The sequence below is a fragment of the Phalacrocorax carbo genome, chromosome 18 (genome assembly GCF_963921805.1).
Source record: "Phalacrocorax carbo chromosome 18, bPhaCar2.1, whole genome shotgun sequence".
NCBI lineage: Eukaryota > Metazoa > Chordata > Aves > Suliformes > Phalacrocoracidae > Phalacrocorax > Phalacrocorax carbo.
The window spans coordinates 11,704,895-11,726,359 of NC_087530.1; the positions used below are offsets into that span (position 1 = coordinate 11,704,895).

Below are 21,465 nucleotides of genomic sequence, written 5' to 3' on the forward strand. Positions count from 1 at the left end.
AGCCCCGGGGCAGGGACGAGTCAAGTTACTCTGAGAGACAAGCCATTCCCCGTCATAACGCATCAGGAAGAAACTGAAGTATGTTAAAGTGAGCTTTTTTCCTCCTGCTTATTTCCTTTTAGTGTTTCACTAAATTTGGCCGAGAGTATGTGCTGTTCAGCTGTCAGAAAGGGTGCAGACGTAGGGCTGTGTGGGGAACGGAGCCCCAGATTAGCCTGGGCAGCTGGCTGCTGCCTCCCCGACATGAGCTTGTGCCTCTCCCCTGTGGTCCGCGGTGCAGGAGATGAGCAATGCACTTCACGCAGCTCCAGGACGCAGCAGGCTCCAGCATGCCAGCCTGACCCTCCGGAGACTGGAAAAAGCTCCAGTGGAAGAAATCCCGGCAAACCTGGTTTGTGCTGAAATCTGTGCTCGGGTCTGCCCTTCCTGGCTCTGCCATCGCTCCCCTGCCTCCCCTCGTGCCTCGCCAGGCATTGGCACCGGCTCAAGCCCAGCTGCTGGTCTGGGCAGCCAGTCTCTTACCTCCCATTTGTTTTCTCTGTAAAGGCAATTACTGGTAGAAAATGGGATTTAAGCAGTTCCTTAGCCTTGCTAAGGGAGGCTGGCGCCCTGCTTTGTGTGTCCTGTAAGCACAGGGCTGCTTGGCCATGTGTAGCAGCAAGCCTTGGAGGGACAGGGGACGGGAGCTGCTGGCAGTGGAGGTTGCTAGTGCTAGATTCATAGCTCAATGGAGAGGAATTTGTAAGGGAACTTAATTCTGACGGGTTTGGGCTCTGTCAGGATCACTTGTTAATTGCAGAAGGAATAAACAGGCCCAAGAGAAGCAGGGTCATTCCCAGGGTCGTTACATTCCAACGTCATCTTTCTTTGCTGAGGGTGCATGTCTCCAGAGGGTGACTTGTTCCTCAGATCAGCTGGGAAGGCTGGGTTAAAGCTCCTGAGGGAAAGTGGCTGGGACATATCGGTCTTCCGCACTCCGCTTTGCAAGGCAGCCGGGAGAGCTTTGGTCATGGTGCAAGAAGGAGCAGGGAGCCCAGCTGAGAAGATGGGGTGGTTTTTGTACTGCTGACCACTTGGGAAACAGAAGCAACAGGAGGGGATGGTCGACTTGTGGTGTGCCAGCAGCAGGCTCAAATACTGCCTCCAAATCCTCCCTCAAGGGGCAATGTACTGGCTGAGGGACTCCCATCAGAGGCATTGGCTTAGCAAAGAGAATGCTCCCCAATCGTCCTGCTGGGATTTATGGAAGAGGGTGCTGGGAGAGCTCAGGCAGAGCTGTGGAGAGCAGTGAATGGTTCTTCTGTGGTGCAGAGGTGAGACACGGGCTTCCAGCCAGGCCCATTCAGCATGTGCTCTCAGGGCCCAGCATTGCTCCCCTCTGGAAGTGAAGATTTGGAGGGGCAGCACTGGAGCCCTTTGGGGCCAGACTGGGGCTCTGGGGCCAGACTGCTCCCCTGACCCTCGCATCGCCCAGGGCGGAGAAGACTGAAGTTTATGAAAACACACAAGGACTCATCATCCAAGAGGTCTGCAGCAGCACTCCCAGTGGCTCTGGGCTCCAGCAGCCAGTGTGGCACGGTGTCCTGGCGTCCCCTTAGTGATGTTCCAGCCCATATCCTGCAGCATGTGTTGAAAGTGAAGCTGGCAGTGGAGGCAGGCCTGCGATCCCCCAAAGGGCAGCTGGAAGAGACACCCAGCAAATGGCTCCAGGACATTGCATTTCTTCATCGGTTTTGCATTGCCCATGGAGTGACTCAAGAGGCATCAATGGTACTCAGCGCTTATCTTGACGTTTGGGCTGCTGCCTGCCTGTGGCAGAAGAATTGATTTCCTCTGGGGAACAGGGTGTTTCCACCGCTGTACAGAGCCTGTTCTCATCGTTAGCACAGCTCAGGCTGTTGAAATGAAGCAGACCTTGTGCTGATACTGCTTTGAATAGGATCTGTGGTCGTGCCCAGACTGCAGATCTGATCTCACGGCAGAGATAATGTCATTAAAAGAGTTATGAAAGCTGCAGCCCAGCGGTGCTGCATGATACCAAGGGAAAAGCTTGTGCAGGGCACACTGGTGTGAAGGAGCGAGCTGGCTCCAGGAGATGGGATGTCCTGCTTCAGCGTTGAGGTGACCCTGTCCTGTGGCAGCTTCACGTCCTCCTGCGAAGCTGATGTATACTGGGAGCTGGCTTCCCTTGGGGCTGGGGACACTTGTGTCTCACCAGCAGGGATCAAAGACCAGGGCAAATCTTCAGTAATGCCTTTTTGTTGGGGACAGGGAATTCTAGGCCTCCAGGAACCAGCCTGGTGGAGCAGCTGGAGCATGACACATCCCCTGGGATAGCTGGCAGCAAGATGGGGAGCTGAACTGGGCTGCTCCATGACTTAGCAACACATGGATCGCAATATTGGTCATTGTATTGCCTCCAGCACCTTCTCCTTTCCCAAAGCTGTGGAAGCGCAAGTCTCTTGGCCAGGTGTCCTGTGCAGTGCCGCACTGGTGGGAGCTTGGGTAGTTTGCCCTCAGCCCGATGGAGCAGGATGAGCTCTCCTCCCCCGCCCCATGTCAGCTGCCCTGGGGTTTGGCTCCATCTCCTTGGAGAGGCACCGACCCCAACCACTGGCACTGATGGAGGCTGGGACAGACAGCACTAGACAGAGCTACCACCAGCCTTACCAAGGGCTTGGAGCAAGAAGTTGGGAATGAGCAAGGATTTAGGAACAGGAGCTGCTCTAGTTAGTCCTCCTGGGGACAAAGTGCCCACAGAGGTAAGATGGGAGATACCCGACCCCGGTGCCCAGGATGGCTGCCTGGGCACTGCAGGGCCTCTTCAGCTCCCAGGAAAGAATCGGGATGCACATGCCGTGGCAGGTCGGGCAGAAGAGCCTCTGAATGAAACAAACCATTTTCCAAAAGGGCAAACCCAAAGGAGAATCCGTGGCAGGGCAGTGAGTCCATGCAAGATACCATGCAACGGAGCCTGCTCAGCACACGGCCCCTGCAGATGCAGCACACATCACTCCCAGATCACAGCCTGGTACTGTAGGATGACAACAATAAATATTCATTAAATGCTGTCTCTTAGCCAATTCCTCTGCCAGTATCTCTGCTTGCAGAAATGCAGTTGTAGCTTAATTTTGATCCTGTTTTTCTTCTTTGTAGGTTCAGAAGATCGGAAATTCTGCATCCTTTACCTTGCAGAGGTGAGTGTTGCTGTCTTCCAAATTGACTTTTTAGTGGGAGCCAAACACGTACTAACAACTCTGATCCTTTCTGCGGGGCAAGAAGCACTGAACGGGCTGATTCTAACTTCCTTTTTAATTAATTTGCCAGAGATCTGGAAAGGAAAAGTAACGGCTGTAGCCAGAATATATTAGTAAGAAGCTGCTAAAAGGAATCTGTGCACAGGGAGGCTGGGCAGCACTGAGACAGGTTTGCTTTTCCCCTTCCCTCTGTGTTGCAGTAGGTGGATCTTCCGCACTGCATCTCACTTTCGATGATATTGGGGCTCTTTCACCTGGGGACAGATTTCCTTGCACTGGTTTTGATTATTTTTTATGCATCTTGCTTTTCTTGTCTTCAAGCACCCAGGTTTGAAGCCCTCAAATAAAATAAGGAAGCTCAATCTAAAAGCTCATAGCATCATAGCTCTAAAAACATACGTGGTGTTGCATGGCTAAATGCCCTATGCAGATTTGCAATCACTCAGATGTTGGCACAGTTACATTTGTGTCGTGAAGCAGCCAAGGTGACTGCAAAATTGGTTCACAGTGACTGGACCTCCCTAATCATTGAATGCTGTGGCTTTTATTCCTTTTCAAGTGACTTTACTGTGTTCCTGGTTTCAAGGCCTTGTATTTTCAGGGGTGGAAATTTGGATCTGGGAAAGATCCCCAGGGCGTAGAGGAGAAAGGCAAACATTGCTCAGCAGCACCACTAAATAATAAGCTATTGTGAAAGTTGGATGAAAACGTTCAGAATGAAAGTTGTTCACCTTGAGTGGCTGGGATTTGAGCCAAAGCACGACCTGCCGTGTAACCATCGGCTGACGAGCTCTCTCTCACGTTTCCCTCTTGTTCCTTCCTTGTCTCCTCTGTTTCTTGCTGGGGTGGTTGGGCAGGAGCTGCCTCCTTGGGGGTTTGCTTGGTGCGTGTCCCAGTGTAACGTCAGACCTGTGTGATGTCTCCCTACGTAGCTAATCCTGTGCTGTGACTCAGAGAGGCTGTGACGGGTGTTTGTCAGTGACATCCCGACAGCAGGATGAGGCACTCCTGCATTTTCTCATGCATTTGGAAAAATGCATTTGGAGCCTGACATTTAACTTAGAAGCTTTGAGCCTCTGAGTAGAAGTGACTGAAACAGCCGGCTGCGTATCATGAGATCTTGAGACGTGAAGACTCCTCTTTGTCAAGATGTAATGAAATGCTTGGCTTTCTTCTGAGGGGCTTAAATGGCTCTCACAGCTCTGATGATTGAGGTCTGTGACATCCATTGAGGTTGGCATGTAGTAGTTGTATAGAAAATGTGGAACATTTGCTTTCCTACATGCATGTTTCCCCCCTCCGAGAGGACAGTAGGTCTGGACCGGCCGCGCTTACGGGATTCTGCAAACCCCTTCTTGTGCCTCCTGCCCGCCCGGCGTATTTCGGAGCAGGTCGCAAGTGGAGTGGGAGCTTCCCGACCCGCCGTGACCAGCAGGTCTGCCACATGCCCATACCCCAGGAGTGGCTGCTCATACCCTGTGCTATAGCAGCCCATGGCTTTCAGGTGACACTGGGGCAGCCCCTGGCTCAAAGATGGCACCCTGCCAAGCAGGACGTCCCCCGTGCCACCCCTTCCCTCACAGACCCCACAGGCTTGCTTTGAGGCTGGTGGTCTGCTCTGAGCTGGGAAGATCAGGCTGATGTGAGATCCTGCCTGTGGGTATGTGGGGAAGTGATTCTTGAGCCGCGTGGTTTGGCTGGGTTTTTCCTGCAAGGAAGGGAGAAGGTGGCTTTTTTTGTGTGCACCGTGAGTGCATAGCGTAGATAAAAACAGCTGGCTTCGAGGTTAAGGGGAGAGTGCACTTTGAGCCTTAAGTGTCACCAGACTCTTCAGCAACGGGCAGTTTTTGTTCAAGAATGGAAGCTGAAATGCAGAGAGGGGGATGTGCCTGTGAGTCAGCAGTGAGCCAGGGTAGGATGGTGCCTTCCTGACTTTCCCACAGCTGCTCTTCTGGGAAACAGTGACCTACAAGTCACAGCCCTGAGAGCCACGTGGAGTGGGTGACCAGGCTGCAAGGACACAGGCTGGTGGTTAAAGCATGAGAACAGAAACCTCTCACTTTTGCAGCGTGGGGGTTGTGTGGCTCAGTGAACTGTCCTCGGTAGGGAAAGACCTCAGGTGAACGGAGAGGGCTCTTCTTAAATGATGGGATGCTGTCGTGGGAGCCAGCCTGGGAGCATTTAAGCATCTTCCTGCAGGAAAGCTAAGAAGAGAGTCACCTTCAGGACATACCTCTCTTCCTCTCTGCATTCACTTTTTGGTAGTGAAGCTTTAGTTATGGGGTTGTGGGGGTGTCACTGGGAAGTTTTAAGTCTTGGCAGCCCATGGGAGAGAGGGAGGGGATGGTCCCCCTCAGAGGTATTCCTGCAGGCTGGCTGCACACAGAGGCGTTGTGTGAGGGGTTTGGATGCCTTGCTGGGCTGCTGGGAGCACCAGTTTGTGGTGTTAAAGTTATTTTTGCAGTGAGGTGGATTCAAGGCATGGCCTGCTGTCAAATGAAAGCTGGGATTCAGGCCCAGTGAAGTGGCAGTCTCCTGTTGCAGCAGTATGTGGGGCTGTGGGAGGGTCTCTGGGCCAGCCTGGTGTAGCTGCCACCATTGTCTGATGGATGTGGTGTCCACTGGGTGCTGTGTTCCCGGCTTTGTGACCTCCTTTTGCCCTGGTGCAAGGCTCAGCCTCCTTCCCGACTGTGGGAATGAGGCGGTTTCCCCCTGTAAGGATGGCTTCCCATGGAGAGGGTTGGCTCTGCTTCGGGGCCACCCTCAGTCTGCTGGGATTCAGGGTGGAGGGAGGCTCGGGAGGTTGTCTCTGGCAGGGTGCTGTGCTGGCACACTCCTGGCACCCTTTGGGTCCCAGCAATGGGGTGCAGCAGTGCCCTGTGGCTGTCCTGCTGCCCACCCCTGCGACTGCTTCTGGCAGCTAGAAAGCTTTGCATAAGGATGCATAAGGGAAGGTTGCTTGTGTGGACATGGCTTTTTTGTCCCCTGTCCCCCTGAGGGGTCTCTCTCCCTCCTGATCTGCTCCTGTCCTGCTCTTTGCAGCAAGTGCTCCATCCCTGGGCTTGCCAGCAGTGCTTTACCCTACCAGGAGCCTTTTGCTGGCTAAAGTCTGCCAGCTGGTCCTCTCTGGGGTGGAGGTGAGGGGTCTGGGAGGGTTCGTGGTCATCATTATCTGAGCTCTTCTGTCACCCTGATCTGGACAGACACATATGTTGCACTGCTGTGACGATGTCTGGGAGGTTGGTAGAAGCTCTCGTACTGCTGTTTCTTATCCACAAATCATTTGCAATGAGCTGTAATGTATTTAGTGCTGCTGTGAGTTGACGGGGAGTCCACGGGGCCGGGCTGACTTTGTTTGCTGCAGGAATAGCTCTTTGCCAAGGCCTTGAGCTGCTCCTTCTCATTTGGAAGGTTTGTGAGTAATGTTCTGACCCATAAGGTTGCATTTTTGCATTCGGATCTGGCATGATCCAAAATAAAATTATGTTTCAATGTCTGTGAGTTGCTTAATTTATTTTAAACAAGAAAGAAAATTCCAACCCTCAGGGAAACTGGAGTGTCATAAAAACCTACTGCTGGTCATCCTGTCTACTCGCATGTAAATAAATCACACCATAGAGTTTAAAAGCTCTGCATTTTGATTATTTACAGTCAGATGGCAAACAGTAATCTTATAACCCGGTGTAAGTTAACAGCAGAAGGGGTGTTTATTTTAAAATCTCTTCAGCGTATGAATTGCAGTGCTTGGAGGTCCCAAGTGCAGGTGGCCCCAACTGTGGTGGGGCACGTGGCGTGGCCTCCTGGAAGGGAAGGGCTAAATATAGGTTGTTGTTGGAAAGAATGCAGAGATAGAGGAAGGTTCTCCACTGAGCTGTACATTCTCGGTGTTTTTGTTCCTCGTGGTGGTCATGGGGTAGCAGCACATAAGCAGTCCCGGATTTTGGAAGTGAAGGTGGTACCTTTTGATCTGAGGAATACTGTGTAGAGCTGGAAGCTTGTCTATTTTTCTGTTTGCCAGCTGGTATGTGAAAAAGTACTACCAACAAACGCAAACCTGGTCTAGTGTATGTTTCATTTCAGTATTTTAAATCCAAATGAAAATGTGTAAATTTGGTTGAACAGACCCCATCTGTCAAAGCTTTGGGCTGGTTTGGTGTGGATCCACGCTTCTGCATCCTAGAGAATCTGGAGTGTGGGAGTTTGGCCCCGTTTCCCCCCGGCCCGCATGCCATTCCCTGCAGGGCTCACACACCTCCTATGACGATGTGCAAAACCTGTCAGAAGAAAACATTTAGTGCGTGGTGGGGATCGGTAGCCTCACAGGGAGCCAGTCCAGAGACAAGAATGTGGTCCAGGGCTGTATTCACACCCTTCCCTGCTCCGGAAATGTCCTATTGATAGGAAACTGCAGATCAGTATTTTATTGCAGTGTTAGAAGTTTTTGATTCGAACCCAACATGTTCAGACCAAATTGACTGAAAATCAAATAGCTCAGTAAGCTTTTCATTTGAAAAGCACTAGCAAAATTGATCTTTTTCTCTGGAACTTTTCATTTGCAGACACCAGAGTTTCTCTTGGGAAACTGCTCCAACAGAAATCTTTCCAGTAGCAACTTCTTTGCCTGCTGTGATGAGCACATTTACAGACCCAAGCAAATTAATGCTGCGGATCTATGCTTGATCTTGTTTTGCCTTGGAAGTGCGCATCCTAACTCTGCATGGGAGAGCCGCTAGACCAGTGTCAGAGAAATTACACTGCCCCTCCTTGTGTCCCCCACCCCGTGCCCTGGCTCTCTGCAGACACATCCCTGCACCCGCAGGGTCCCCCATGGGCACCAGTCCTGTTTGCATCCTCAGCTGCGTCCCGACTGCCGGCAAGGGTACACTTTGAACAAATGCTCTTTAAACTGGACCACGACTGTAGTGAGGGGCAATACTGTAGCTTGTATAAATGTGCTTAACTTCGTAGTCTTCACTGGTGATGTCCCAGCTTGGTCCATAGGAGAATTAATTTCCCAAACTGTTCTTTGCTACTCCCAGGACTAAGTATGACTAATTTAATGCCCTTAGGGGTGTGGCATTGCCCATTCCTGTCCTGCAGGGAAAGAGCAAGGAGGTTCCCATCTCCATACTGGGAATCTGAATGCTGAAGAAGCGGTTTACTGATGGTACAGAGGACTTCAAGGCTCAGGACACACTGTGACAGGGCAGATATACCCCTGGGTAATTCTGAAGTCAGCTGTTCTGGGCAGCAAGGAGCTTTTTTGGGCACTGTCCTGGCAGATCCAGAGGACTCTTAGGCAGATGATTTGGTGATAGGGAAAGGGCAAAAGGGTTGGCCAGGTGGTGATATCAAACCAAGTGAACAGCTAAAGTGAATTTGTTTAGTAAGGAGCTTAAAAAATAATTATGAATGAAAAAGAGATAAAGAGTAGAAATGGAGCACAACTAGAGCAGATGTCCTCACCAGCTCTTGGCTTGATATAACACAACACCTGGCCTGAAAACCTAGAAAGACAGGAAATTGCTGTGGTGCTTAATAAATAGTTAAAAACTCCGGTCTGAAACCTCAGCATCATCATCTGTGAGCATCGTTCTGCCAGGGAGGGCTCGGGGAGCCTGGCTCCTGCTTAACTGCAAACAATCATCATTGGTGTGGTAGAAAACAGCAAATCATGCCTGATAAAGTGTGCGCATGGCTTGAAATTTGGGGAAGTAGGAGATGATAAGGAGGATAGTTCAGTGATAGAGAAGTGGGACTTAGTTGTTAAGGTGAGTGAAAGCTGGTTATGAGTTTTCATGTGATCATGAAAACGAGAACTGTACATACAGGTCTGCGAGGGTCAGAAGTGACTGATGAAAGCTTGCCGGGGGAAGGACAATCAGCAGCCATGAGCAGCAGAAAGGCGGCATCAGTAATGATAAAAGTTTGGGATTCCGTCAACTTTCCTGTTCCGTTGTTCTCTGACCCCAAAGTGATAGCCAGAGGACTTGCATTTTGGGTTGAATTTGTTTCTAACTGAAATGGGATGGTTTTGGCAGGGGACCAACGCACAAAAACTTGTTCCCCTTTTCCCTTTTCCCCGCATTAAGGAGGATCTGGTGCCCTGGGCTCAGCTCTGCTGTTGTGGTTTCCCCCTGTCCCAGGTACTCTGCTCCCTGGCAGGGCTTGAGCAGCCTGCAAGATGTCTGATCCCTCCTTTTCAAATGCTCCATCTATACTTTTGGTTCTTAAGTACAAAGAAATACCCCAAAAATGCAATGACAAATAGGCCAGTTTAGAGACATGAGCTCAGAAAACCTCAAGGCTGTGAACGAGACGTGGAACCAAGAGCTGTACCCAGCTCTGAGCCCAAAGCAGTGCTGGCCAAAGGGCCCAGTCTGCGAGCCCTCAGCACAACTTGCTGCAGGAGGGTTTCAACCACAAGAATGATTTAGGAGTCCCTCAGCCTTGCCTGAACAAAAAATCCTAATTTTTTTGCTGTGACAGTCACCCTGCAGATGCCAGAGCACTGTAGGTTGGAGGTATAGTGGGTTTTGAATTCCTGGTAAGAGAAAATCAAGGGTCAACTGGCATCAGGTGCTGTGTGCAGGCTGGGAGAAGGTAGAAGAGATGAGGGTTTGTCTGTGGACTATGTCTTCTGTTGAAATGCTATCTCAATTTCCTCAAATTCATAATAGGAAAAGAGATGGTATTTGTCAGATGTGTGTGTGGGCTGTGCTATTTGTCGGATGGGCTTGTTGTACTGCAGTCAGGTGAAGGATCCTCTGGGCTATGGTGGAAAGGGCACTGCAGACAAGGTTAAGTCTTGGTGTTAAGAAGACAAGGTAATAAGACAACAACTAACAAGTGTTGGGATTGGTCACACCTGAGGACTTCAAGTAGAGAAAATCTAGACGCACTCCTTGCTGCCTGCAGTTTTATTACATGAATTTGAAGCGTCTTAGAGACCATCAAGTGCATTCCTCTGCCTTCCTCTCCCTTTTCAGCATACGGGGGGACTCCCTCTCCTCCAGCCGCTCTGCTGGTGGTGGTCAGGAGATGTTACCAAATGAAAAATCCTCTCCTGCTCTCTGGTGTTTCCTTTGCTGCCTGCATGTCTCACAAGCAGTGGCTCGTTTCTGGGATGCCGGAGAGGTTCACCAAGAGGGGCTGCATCCTGCACTGCAGTGCACCAGCATGCGTCGCCTTGTCACCCAGCTCATGTAAAAGCTGGATGCTCAATGTGCACACACTGAATCCCTCTGCCGTGTCACACCTACAGCAACAGTTTAACTCTTTCCTGAATAGAGGTTTCCATTTTCCTCCATCCAAAGGATGGCAGGTCCCAGCCATGGAATTTCTCTGTGCATGACGCCAGGAAGACGGAGCTGCAGACTGAACTGCAGGTGCAGCGAGATAACATCAGACCAAGACTGCCAACACTTTGAAAAGTGCTTCTGAAGGATGTTGTGACATGAACCCAAGTACAGATTCCCCTAAATGTCAAGGCATTCCTGAAGTGCAGCCTTACCCAGCATCCCCATGACATGCCCCAAATTTCAACTGCAACTGAAAGGTTCATCTGGTCCAAGTCAGAGCTCTGCTGGCATGCACCTGGAGCCAGAGCATGCAAAGCGATGGCTGCAGAGCTGGTGGTCCGGCTGCTCCTCCGTGCAGACAGATCCCTGGGCTCTGTCTCCTCTGCCAGTGCCCATTTACCTGGGTTAGATGTTGTGGATTGCCACCAGTAGCAGAAGCCCCGGGTTGGCAGAACCCAGGCCTGAGGTGTACCCCAGGGCAGCTCCTGGGCACTGACAGCTCCCAGTTCTGGTCTCTCTGGGCAGAGCAAGGAGTGCTTGTGTCCCAGTTGGACGAACAGATAAACAAGGCACTCTGCTTCCCTGGCTTTGTGAACCTTTACACAGTTCAACCTGAATCTGAGTTTTGAGATGACCACAAAATGTGCTTTTTGGAGCAGAAGTTTTAAATCTTTTTTCCCCCAGCTTTAATTCTGTGGTCACATTTCCCAGATGGTGGTAAAATGAAGAGCTCTTACGATGCGGTTACAGTACTAGAGAGATTTTTAAAAGGCCCAGGCACCAGTGGGGAATTCTGGAGGGGAACTGCTGTTCCCTGGGGCTGGCTGCACAGGCTGGAGCTTGCTCTCTTTGAGGCTGCACCAGGGGAAGAGGGATGGATAGCTCTGGGGCGGTGTTTGCAGCGGGTGGGTGAGCTCAGTGCTGCTGGGGCTGCTCAGCTCTCAGCCCTCTCGCCTGAAAGGAAAGGGCGTTTGCAGAATGGAAAGGCAGTGGACCTGCTTTTTCTGTGGACCTTCTGTTTGCCAGGGTGGTGATTGCACGGGGAGCTCCATGTGTGGCTAGTCTCAGGGCTGGGGAGTCCTGTGAAGGCTGTTATATGATAAGCCACTTAAGGACAACCTGCTGGCCTGCAAAAACAGACTGAGCCCTGTGTCCTTGTTGGCTGCTCCAAAGTGGGTGGAAAAGGTTCTTCAGGTTGGCTTTTCCTCCTGGAGGCTTAGCATCCTCCAGGCTGTGCCATGAGGCAGTGCTCCTGTGGCATCGCTCCTCCACCTTCTCCCTCCTTAGCAGCAGCATCTAAGTGCAACAGGGTCTGACTGGCCTGGGGTGAGCTGGAACCACTGGTGGCTCTGCACCATGAGGGAGCAGGTCCACTTTGCTATCTTGGGTCCATGGGTGTCTGTAGGACAATGAAAACCCATTTCCTAAGTGCCAGCCCTTGGGGTCACAAGGAAGGATGGGCATCTTTCACCTTCATCTATAGAGCCTCCCTGGCCCAAAAACAAGCCACACAGCAATGAGCCATGCTTCTCTGCAGAGACTGCTGTGCCCCACAAACGCAGCTCCACAGACATCATCTGCTCGAGCACCCATGAGATCCTGTCACCTTTTGGTCACACCAGCTTTCAATAGGGCCCCTGCTGTTACCGCCAGTGTGTGTTTCTTGGGCACCACCGGTAGTGCCCAGCAGTCCAAAAACCACAGGAAGAGACGTGGTCCCCCACAGCCCCCCCCCCCAGCACCACTTAGCATGGGAGCAAACTGAACTTTCTCATCAGACCTAGCTCCATGGGTCATGAAATAACCAGCCAGCAGTTGCCCATGTTTTGTGCACAGGATATTCCCAGGGCTTGCTGTTTCACCGGTGGAAGGTTTGCTCTGCAACTTAAAAGCTATTGTAGTCTGGAGTCCATTTCCGAGGTACTTCCCCTCTGGGATCTCTGCTGGGTTTGGCTATGGACCAACGCTCTGAACGTTCGAGGCCAGGGGCTGGACAGAGCTGAGCTGGGCTGCAAGCCCTGTCCCTGAACCACTTTGCCGTAAACCTTGCAGAGGAGAGGAGCCCGAGGAAAAGAGCAGAAGTGCATCCCTGTGATCTGGAGGGGGAACATCCACCCAAGGACCTGACCACCCTCTGGGAGCATGTCTGCTAGCACGAGCTGGGGGAGGCAGCAGAGACATGAAAGCAGCCCCAGGCTAGGCTGGTCACTGGGTCCAGGGCTTTGGAGGTGTCAGGCTGAGTCTGACTCATTGTTGTTATTATATCTTAGCTTTGCAGTGCCATGTAGGGCCACACTTGTGTACCAGATGCTGTTGTGCTGGGTCCTGCACAGAGGGGCATGGCTGTAGCATGGGCTATTGGTGTGCAGGGCCTGGGGGCCCTTCCTGTGATGAGGTGCCATTCTCCAGGAGGTGCTTGGCTGACTGATGGGCTACAGAGCCAACAGTCCCTCTTCAGTTGGTGTCTGTAGGGGTAACCAGGAGCTCTGCCTGGCCGGACCCCTTGCCTGTCACCTCCCCGTGCTCCTGGGTGCTGTGGGGCTGGGGCTTAGCCTGGGGCAGCATCTGCAGGGGTGAGCTTTTGCTGTGGAGCAAGAGAGACCTTTTCCTGCTGTAACAGGGCCCATTTGGGGCTTGCATTGCTGAGTCTGGGTTCTCCTCTGCAGCACATGCCCTGTGTTTTCCTCCTGCTCTCCCGCAGGCAGCACTGGCGTGGGGTCCGGTGCTGGCACGAGGTCCAGCACTGCCCAGAGCTGTGGGCTCACTGGAGGCTCCCGCGCCAGCCGGCTCATAACACCTGCAATAACATGTTTTTCAAAATGCTGGGGTGAAGGCAGTCAGAAAGCAACTGGCAGCCACTTCAGTCGCTCGCTTTATCTGGTCGCAAACGCCCCCTTCACGCCATCTGCATCCTCCTTTCCCAGCACTGTGAGATTAAACCCTGTTTTCTCTTTGTAAATATTGGCAGGCAAAGCGGCAGCCTCCCTGAATAAAAACAATAGCGGGGAGGCCGGTTCCCAGAGCGAGCCCGGAGCGAGGCAGTGTGCACAGGGCACGGCACAGCCCTGGCGTTAGCTGACCTCCCTGCTCCACGTCCCCGGTGCATGGGAGCGCTCAGCTGGGCAGCTCGGTCCCCTGGCAGGGACTGCGCTCCAGGGACGTGTGCCACAGAGAGAGCTTTGTCCCATATTAAAATGTCAGTCCTTCAGATACCTGTTCTCTGTCTGGCTGGATCCCAAAGGGCTTCGCAAGCAGGATCCTGTGCTTCAAAGGCAGCCGGGGGTGCTCTGCCCCTGCGGGTTGGGCTGGCTCTTTCCCAGACACAGTTGCACATTATCTGCGGGGAGCAGGTTGATGGAAGAGGGAGAAACAGAGCTCATCCCTTGGGAAATGTGTGTTGGAGAGGTTAAATATCACCGTGAAGGAATAAAGTGCTGAGATCTCACTGCTGTAGCACAGAAGTGATAATGAAATATGTACAGACTGGATAAATGAAATTTTGGGTGTTCATGTCCCCCTTCAGCCTTGCCAACAATACCCAAGACACACATCGGGATGGCTGACTCTCCTCTGCCTTTTGAACCAGAGGGCAATATCCTTTCCTGGCTTTAATATTCCCAGGCGGCTGGGGCTGGGGAGTCTTGCCGGCTCACTGAGGCTGAGCAGGAAGGAGAGGGGCACTTTGCTCTAAACAGCCAGTACAGGCTGAGCATCACTTTATGCTAAATTCAATCAAAGAGATGGGGATTATAATTGAATCAGCAAGGGGCTGCAGAGCAGGGGTAGGTGAGCTGTACATCCGTCACGAGGAAGGGGATATGAGATGTCCTTGGAATTGCTTTAAGCCTCATGCTAGGGGAATTGTAGAAGCTTGGTAGGGATGAGGGTGTGCAGTAGTTACAGCATCAATACGGGCACTGGTTTCCTTGCAGCTGCGCTGATGTCTTTTTAGGCTGAGGTGAGTCCTTGCTGTCATTCACTTCTGGCCCCAAGTGCAGGGCAGGGAAATGCCAGCCCAGATTTCCAGCCCGGCCGATTGATACCTATCCTCTCCTCTGAGAGCAGGAATGATTAGGTACTTTCCTGGGGATGAGGGGATATCACAGTGGTACAGCCTGGTGATCTGCTGGCGTGGGACTGGGAGACACTGAGACATCTGGGATGCGAAACAGCCCTGTGATGCTCAGAGCGTCACTGCAACTCAGAATCTGGGGGGTAAGGGGGAGCGCCACCGCCTTGTGTCCCTGAATCACAAACCTCTATTCCATTTTGATAGCGCTCGGTAAGCCTGAGCATGTATTTTCAATGGTCAAGCCCGTTTCTGGTGCAGGAATAGATGTGGCAATGGCCAGACGTAAGAAAAATCAAGCCTTCTCTTTCCTGGAAGTCTCCTTGGAGGGGTATAGGACTGAACTAGAGATCTCTTTTTCTAGAGGTGGAGTGGGAGGTTGGTTCATTTACTGCTTTAATAGGGATTTTGGATTAAACATGAATGAATTAGCATCCAATGAAAACAGTGTTTTAAATGGTGTGACTAAAAAGCATTTCCCCTTTTGGTTGTGTTGTGTCTCTGGAGTTACAAAGTGCAAGTTCCTTAGTTCTTTCTGGGAAAAACAGGCTAGAGGAGACCTGCCCTTCTGGAAGGAAATCCTAGGGGGAAATGAAAGGCCTTTTTCATGCCCTTTAGTGCAAGGGTCTTTTTTCTTTGCAGTTCTGTCCTAAAGTTCTGCTTTTTTTTTTTTTTTCCTTTTCATATCTGGCCACAGAAGGAGATGATCCAACAATGGGCTTTTCTGAACCGTTTTTAAAGTGAGACCTGCAAAATCCCAGTGGGCAGCAAATGTTACTAATGCTTCATTTTCATCACAAGAGATGAGCTGCTTAAGGGCGGGGAGACACTTACCGAGAAAACTTGATCGGAAGGTTTCTTAAATGCGTGGGATTTGACCCAAAGAAAACATGTCAAAGAGGAACAGGTCCAGGTCAAAAAGGGTGTGTGCAGGGAAGGGGCTAGGGCATGAGGAGAGGTGGGGAGGCTCTGAGGCTCAAGGTGGAGCTCAGCTGGGATGAATTCCCATCATTTCTCTCAATTCTGTCCTCACTGCATCCTGCTTGCAGACAGTGCGTGAGCATCATCCTCAAAACAACCCCTGATGCATGCTCTAAGTAAGGAGCAGACCAGGCGAGGCTGGTCTGGAGCTTCTGAGGTCTGCCTTTCTCCCAGCCCCACCCAGCCCAAAGGCGCTTGTTTTCATCAGTTCATGCTACGGCACCTCGCTAATGTTTGCGTACAGCAAAGAGCAATTTCCACTCTCTAAATTAGCTTAATAGGCACGTTTCCGCTGTGGTGGCACAGGGTGCAGAATTGCTGGTGCTCTGCCCGTGCCTTACCACTCTGCTCCCACTTACGAAAGCAAAGGCTGCTGCTCTGCACCACAGCAGCCTTTCACCCTCTGTCTGGAGGAGATTTCACTGTGAAGCCAATTTCCCATCTATTTTGCTTTCTCGTCCCCAGAGCGCAGGACACCAGTGCAAGCGCTCCTGTTTTACTTACATTCATCTGATCCAGTGTGTTGGAAGCAAGTAGTTTGCAAACAAAGCTAGGGCCTGCAACACACAGCTAATGACCTTCTCTCTGCCTGTGTTTCCTTTACGTCAGAAGTCGGAGTGCTTATTAAGTTTGGAGGCTTACTCCCAGGAGCAGAAGAAGAGGATCTGCTGGTGTCTGGCTGAGAACATCACCAAGCAGCAACATCCGGCATCAGCTCCTACAGAGAACAAGGTAAGTGACCCATGGGGAAGCTCGAAAACCCTGCTCGGAGCATCGCGGGCTCTGTCTGTGGTGGGGGCTTTGCCCAGTGACACTCCTGCCGGGCGAGCTGCTCCGGAGGCCGGGTTTTTTGCCAGGTGAGGAGCGATTTTGTATTCAGGCACTGCTGTGTCTGCAGCTTCCTGCCCTGCTCGGGGAAGCAGTTGTTGCATTTGCATCTGCTGACCTGAGTTGAGGCAGACTCCAGCGAGCAGATTGCTTCTGACCCCTCCCAGCATCTGTATTTGGACAGCTGAGGCTGTGCAGCCTGGTGTACAGCCTTCTCTGAGAGCTTGGCTCTAGGGCAGGACTGAATGCAGAGGGAGAGGTTCAGGCCGTGATCTCTGGGTCCTGATTAAAAGGCTGAGGTCATGGGAGTAGTGGTGCGAAGATGTGCTCCTTCTGTGCACTTAGATGGGCTCAAGCATTTGATGTGAAACCCACCGATGGCCTCAAAGCACAGAAAGGTCATTTGATGAGAGCTTTTTTTCATACTGAGCAAGGCAGCAGCAGCGCTTTTCCCACACCGAAGAGCATCAGCCTGGCCCAAGAGCATTGCCTCAGCAGCGCTGGCAAGAGAAACGTGTGTGTGGAGTGGATTCAAAGCACTGCCAGGCACACCTGCCCCGCATGGATTGTAGTTAACATCTCCCATCTGCCTGGCTTCGGGGCTGGGGCTGCCACCGAGGAGTTGTCTGGGACAGTGGCAATCTCTGCTGGAGACGTCTTGGCCCCTGGGGAGTGAGTTTGGACCATTGGTGGGTGACCCACTGCTCTCTTCAGAAACACACTGTGCTGAGTGTTTAAAGAGCTTTAAGTGAGGCAGATAGGAATCTCGGGTGTAACACCACCGGGATATCTCCCTTTGGCTGGGGCATGGTGGTGGAGCAGCTCCTGCCCCACGTCAACGTGTGGATACAGCCTTGGTGCGTGGTCTGGTCTGGCTCGAAGGCAGGCGACTCACTCTCACCGTACATGTGGGCAAAAGCAGGAGCAGGCGCCTGCGCGGCTGCCCGGATCTGAAGGCAGAACGATGTGGCTTTTGCTCTGCAGCATCCCAAACTGGGTCAGCACAAACATCTCCACAGGAGACGGAGCGTCCAGATTCCTTTTTCTGCATGTTTCAGATGTACTAAAATAGCAACAACATACAAAGCCTGAGAACGTAGTTACCAACCAAACCTCTAGAAATGTAAATAGCCCAGGGCAGCTAATTCAATGAGGCGACCAGACTCTGCCATGTCTCTTGTTTTCCTGTGGTGCGCCTTGCTGGCAACGACACTGCCCGGGACAGGGGGTCCGAGGCAGTTCGGTGTAGGGGGGATGCATGTGATGGGGCTGCTGCCAGGGGCTTGGCATGGCTCTGCTTTCGGCTGGGTGCTATAGAGCTGTGGGCTGCAGGATCCTCCAGGGCAAAGCTGTGCAGGGAGATGTTCAAATCTGAGCATCTCAAATATATCCTAGAAGGGGGGATCTTGGTGGCTGTCCATCATGACGCGTGCTCTGGGACCATTTGGGTTTTCAGGTGATATTGCCGTTTGCCCTCCCCACCCCAGACTCTGTGTTCATGGCAGGGCATGGGATTTTGGCTCTCTGCTGGATTTAGAAGCCCTGTTACCTCAGAGCAAAGCCTTGGAGAGTATCTGCTCCCCATGTTATAGAAGGAGCCTGGCTACTGAACAGGTGAAAAAGTACTCTAGAAGACAATATAAACCTTTATAAGGCTTTTCTGTGCTTCAGTAGCCAAAAGCGTGCTCCTTGGGTGCAGTGGAGAGCCAGCGTGGGCCCTCCAAGGCTGTGACAAGGGGGAGCTTGTCTCAGCTTGCCAAAGCTGATGGAAATCCCACTGGTGGGGTATGGTGCCGGGAGGGAGAAAAAGAACATGAGAGCAACAGCCAGGTACTTAATTGAATTCATAGCACCATTTCCCATCCCAGCAAGGGATAAACTGCCCAGGCTGCAATTTTAAAGCAAACCTGATCCTGAAGTGCAAGAAGAAACAGTGTGGGGAAGGGGGAGCAGCCCTGCGTGAGGCTGCAGCTCCCGAGCGGACAGGCAAGGATGCTTGGTGGGCGTGCAACCTCGGAGCAGGGTGGGAGGCGCACACGAGGCCAGGCTGTGGGCAGAAGCCCGACACGGGTGAGCTGCAGATGGGGCTGCTGTGACCAGTCTGCACCACAGCTGGTTGGTTGGGCAGACGTCCTCCGGGATGCCGGTGCAGTGGGAGGCAGGAGCTGGGAAATCAGTCGCTTCTTGCGAGGGAGAAGTGATCCATTATCTTTGCTTGTTGCTTACAAGTCATTTGATACTAGGGCTATTTAAGGAAACAGAACAGTGTCTGTGCTCTGTGAACAGACAAATTAAGCTGGAAATATCAGCCTCTGCATGGCTGATTTCTGCTCCAAACAGGAATCTGATTTGCAAAGCCTTCAAAACTGCTCCAACTTGGCAAGACGCAGGTCATCTCTCTGCGGCCGGAGCCCAGCCGAGGGTATGTGGGCTTTGCTGTGTGAACAGGACCCAAGGGCCGGTGCAGCCTCGGTGCCAGGCAGAGATGTGCCATGTTCCAGCTGTGTGCTGAGCTGGAGAAAGGGACACTGTCTGAGCAGAGAGTGGCTCCTCCGCAGCCTCTGCAGCTGCTGTACCAGAGCGTGGGCTGGAATGGTTCTCCCTTCAACATGTTAATGCTGGTGTTAATGCCATCCCTGAGTCTTACCCAGAAGAGATGGCTTGTGGTGGGGCAGAGGATCCCTAGCGGAATGGTCACATCTAGAAAGGAGGGGCTGGACTCATTGAACTGGTGGAGTTGCATGGTGCCAACTTCTTGGAGCTGTGGGAATCAGACAAACTTCACTGAGTGATGAACCCATCCTGCTGGCTGCAGCTGGTCACAGGAGCTGTTCTGTGGTTGTTTTCTCCACCTGCAAAGCCTTCCCCACTCTTGTCCTTGGGTCCGGGTCTGCCCTGGGAGGCTGCTCCCTGCCCCTTGGCTGTGCTGAGCAAGGATCTGTAAAACACATCACCAGGGTGAACCAGCTTGGTGACAGACGTCCCCAAACAGGGAGGAGTGGAGTCTGGAGGGGAGCTGGGGCTGGCGAGGAATCACAGTGCGGGCAATGTGATTATAGCGAGAGCAGCTTTACAAATTAATCGAGTTAGCGAGGCTGCCTCCTTGGGCCAAATAATGACCATCTGTGCAGAGCACAGTGCTTTTTTTAACCTTGCATCGCTGCACTGGTCCTGTTTCCAACCCGGTCCCACGACAAATTGCATTAGCACAATTGAAGAGATGGCAAACTGCAGAGCAGGGGCAAAGACGAGGCGCCAGGGGCTGGAGCTGCTCCAGCTGGTTTGGCTGCCAGGGAAAAGATTAGTGGCACAACACCCTGCTTATAACGAACCTGCTACGACCATATGATTCTCATTGCTTGTTTCTTTGTGTCTTCCACACTCAGAACGGCTGATTACTCTTCCGTCTGACTCCGTGACCTGAGATTACCTCGGAGATGATGGCTGGCTGTATCTGAAAGATGTAGATTATCCTTAAGCTAAATAATTGTGGACACTTTGTGGCGTGGACTTTGGGCCGTGGGAGTCCAGGACGGGCACTCCCTTTGTTTCCCATGGGAGGTGGTGGATCCTCAGCACTTTTCAAAGCCCCGCCGCCAGTCCCTCTGTCATGGCTACTGACGGTGCGAGCAGGCGCGGACCGATCCTGCGCCCCAGCCCTTCCTGGCAACGCTGGCTCCGGTGCTGGGAATGAGCCGCCGGCGAGTGCGCGGCTGGGAGGGACTGGCCGGCCCCTTCCTGAACGTTCCTCTGGTCAGGAAGGGCAGGGCTGTTTCTCTCACTATTTACAGCATGCTTGACAAGTGCAAGTAAATGTGCTGTCAACAAGAGCAAACGGCGTGTAATCAAGGGATGATTGAAACCAGGGCCGGAGCGGTGGTGCAGGGAGGGCTCTGCGGAGGGCTGCCGCGGCGGAGCTGCAGGTGGAGGGGTGGCCATGATTCCCCGTGCGCTGGGCCCGGTGCCTGCAGCGTGGGGAAGGGTGAGCGTGGGTGACCCCTCTCTGTCCCATGCCCTGCCTCCTCTTCCTTGCCCCGAGCACCGTGGTGCGCCCCAGGCACCCGCCATGGCGTGCACTCACATCCCTCTGCAATACCTGTTCCCTGACACCTCACCGCCTTCAGCAACACCCTTCCTCTTTACACTGGGTCATCTCCAGACCGTCCTTTGCATGGTGGCCATGTCCACCTTTGAGTTGGCACAGCCAAGGGGCTACTGGCATTGGGGTGGCTGTGACAAGCACTTGGGTGGGAGACAAATGGGGTGAATCTCTCTCTGACTGGGGTGCTTCACTCAGTGGCAGTGTAGTCAGAGTGTGATCGGCTGTTTGATGGGGAAGGAGGGGAGAAATTTGCACTTTCTCACTTTGTTTTTGGCCCAAAGTCCTTCAATTTTGGGCTGGGAACCTGCTGCCCCATTTATGTTAGCTCTGCTCCAGAGGGTCCCGCTCACCTGCTGCTGTGGGGCAGGGAACGGCCAAGGGTGCAGGAAACCTGGAGCTTCATCAGAGCCTGCTTTTCTTCCACGATGCCAATGTGAGAAGCTGGGCAGGGCTAAGCACATCACAACAGCACCCAGAGGGCCAGCCTGACCCCGGCCAGACTCCCTCCCAGGACTTCGTTCATGCTGTCAGTGTGCCAAAATGAACGAGAAGACCTTGAGGTTTATTCTGCCCAATAAGGGTTAAAGGAGCAGCTGGCAGTACTTATGAGCCAGGTTACAAAAGGAAAGCAAATAAGTGTGTTGTTCCATGCCAGTGAGCACAGGCCGGCTCTCACCTTGGGCCAGAAAAACTTGTTACTGGGGTCAGCCAAAGGCTGCAGCAGTAATGCTGTGAACTCGGGAGGCTGCGGGACCAGAGATGCTGTTCCCCTGTGAGTCAGGCTGCAGTTCAGCTCCGTCCACTTAAATGTCTGGAGGAAACTACCAGAGGTCCCTTTGCCATCAGAGCGAACGGGACCCTTAAATCCGTGCTGGCAACCTTGATGTACGTGTGGATCTCACCCTTGGGACCCAATAGGCCAAGAGA

General features: G+C 52.5%; 1 protein-coding gene across 9 annotated transcripts in view; it reads left to right on the top strand.

Annotated features, from left to right (window-relative positions):
* Positions 1-21,465, top strand: part of RGS3 (regulator of G protein signaling 3) — an 82,866-nt gene that overhangs the window by 40,916 nt on the left and 20,485 nt on the right. For all 9 annotated transcript variants that reach the window (XM_064469087.1, XM_064469089.1, XM_064469092.1 and 6 more), the window contains 2 exons: positions 3,157-3,197; positions 16,218-16,340. In XM_064469087.1, coding sequence (XP_064325157.1) covers positions 3,157-3,197; positions 16,218-16,340 — 164 coding nt within the window. The remainder of the gene's footprint in view (positions 1-3,156; positions 3,198-16,217; positions 16,341-21,465) is intronic.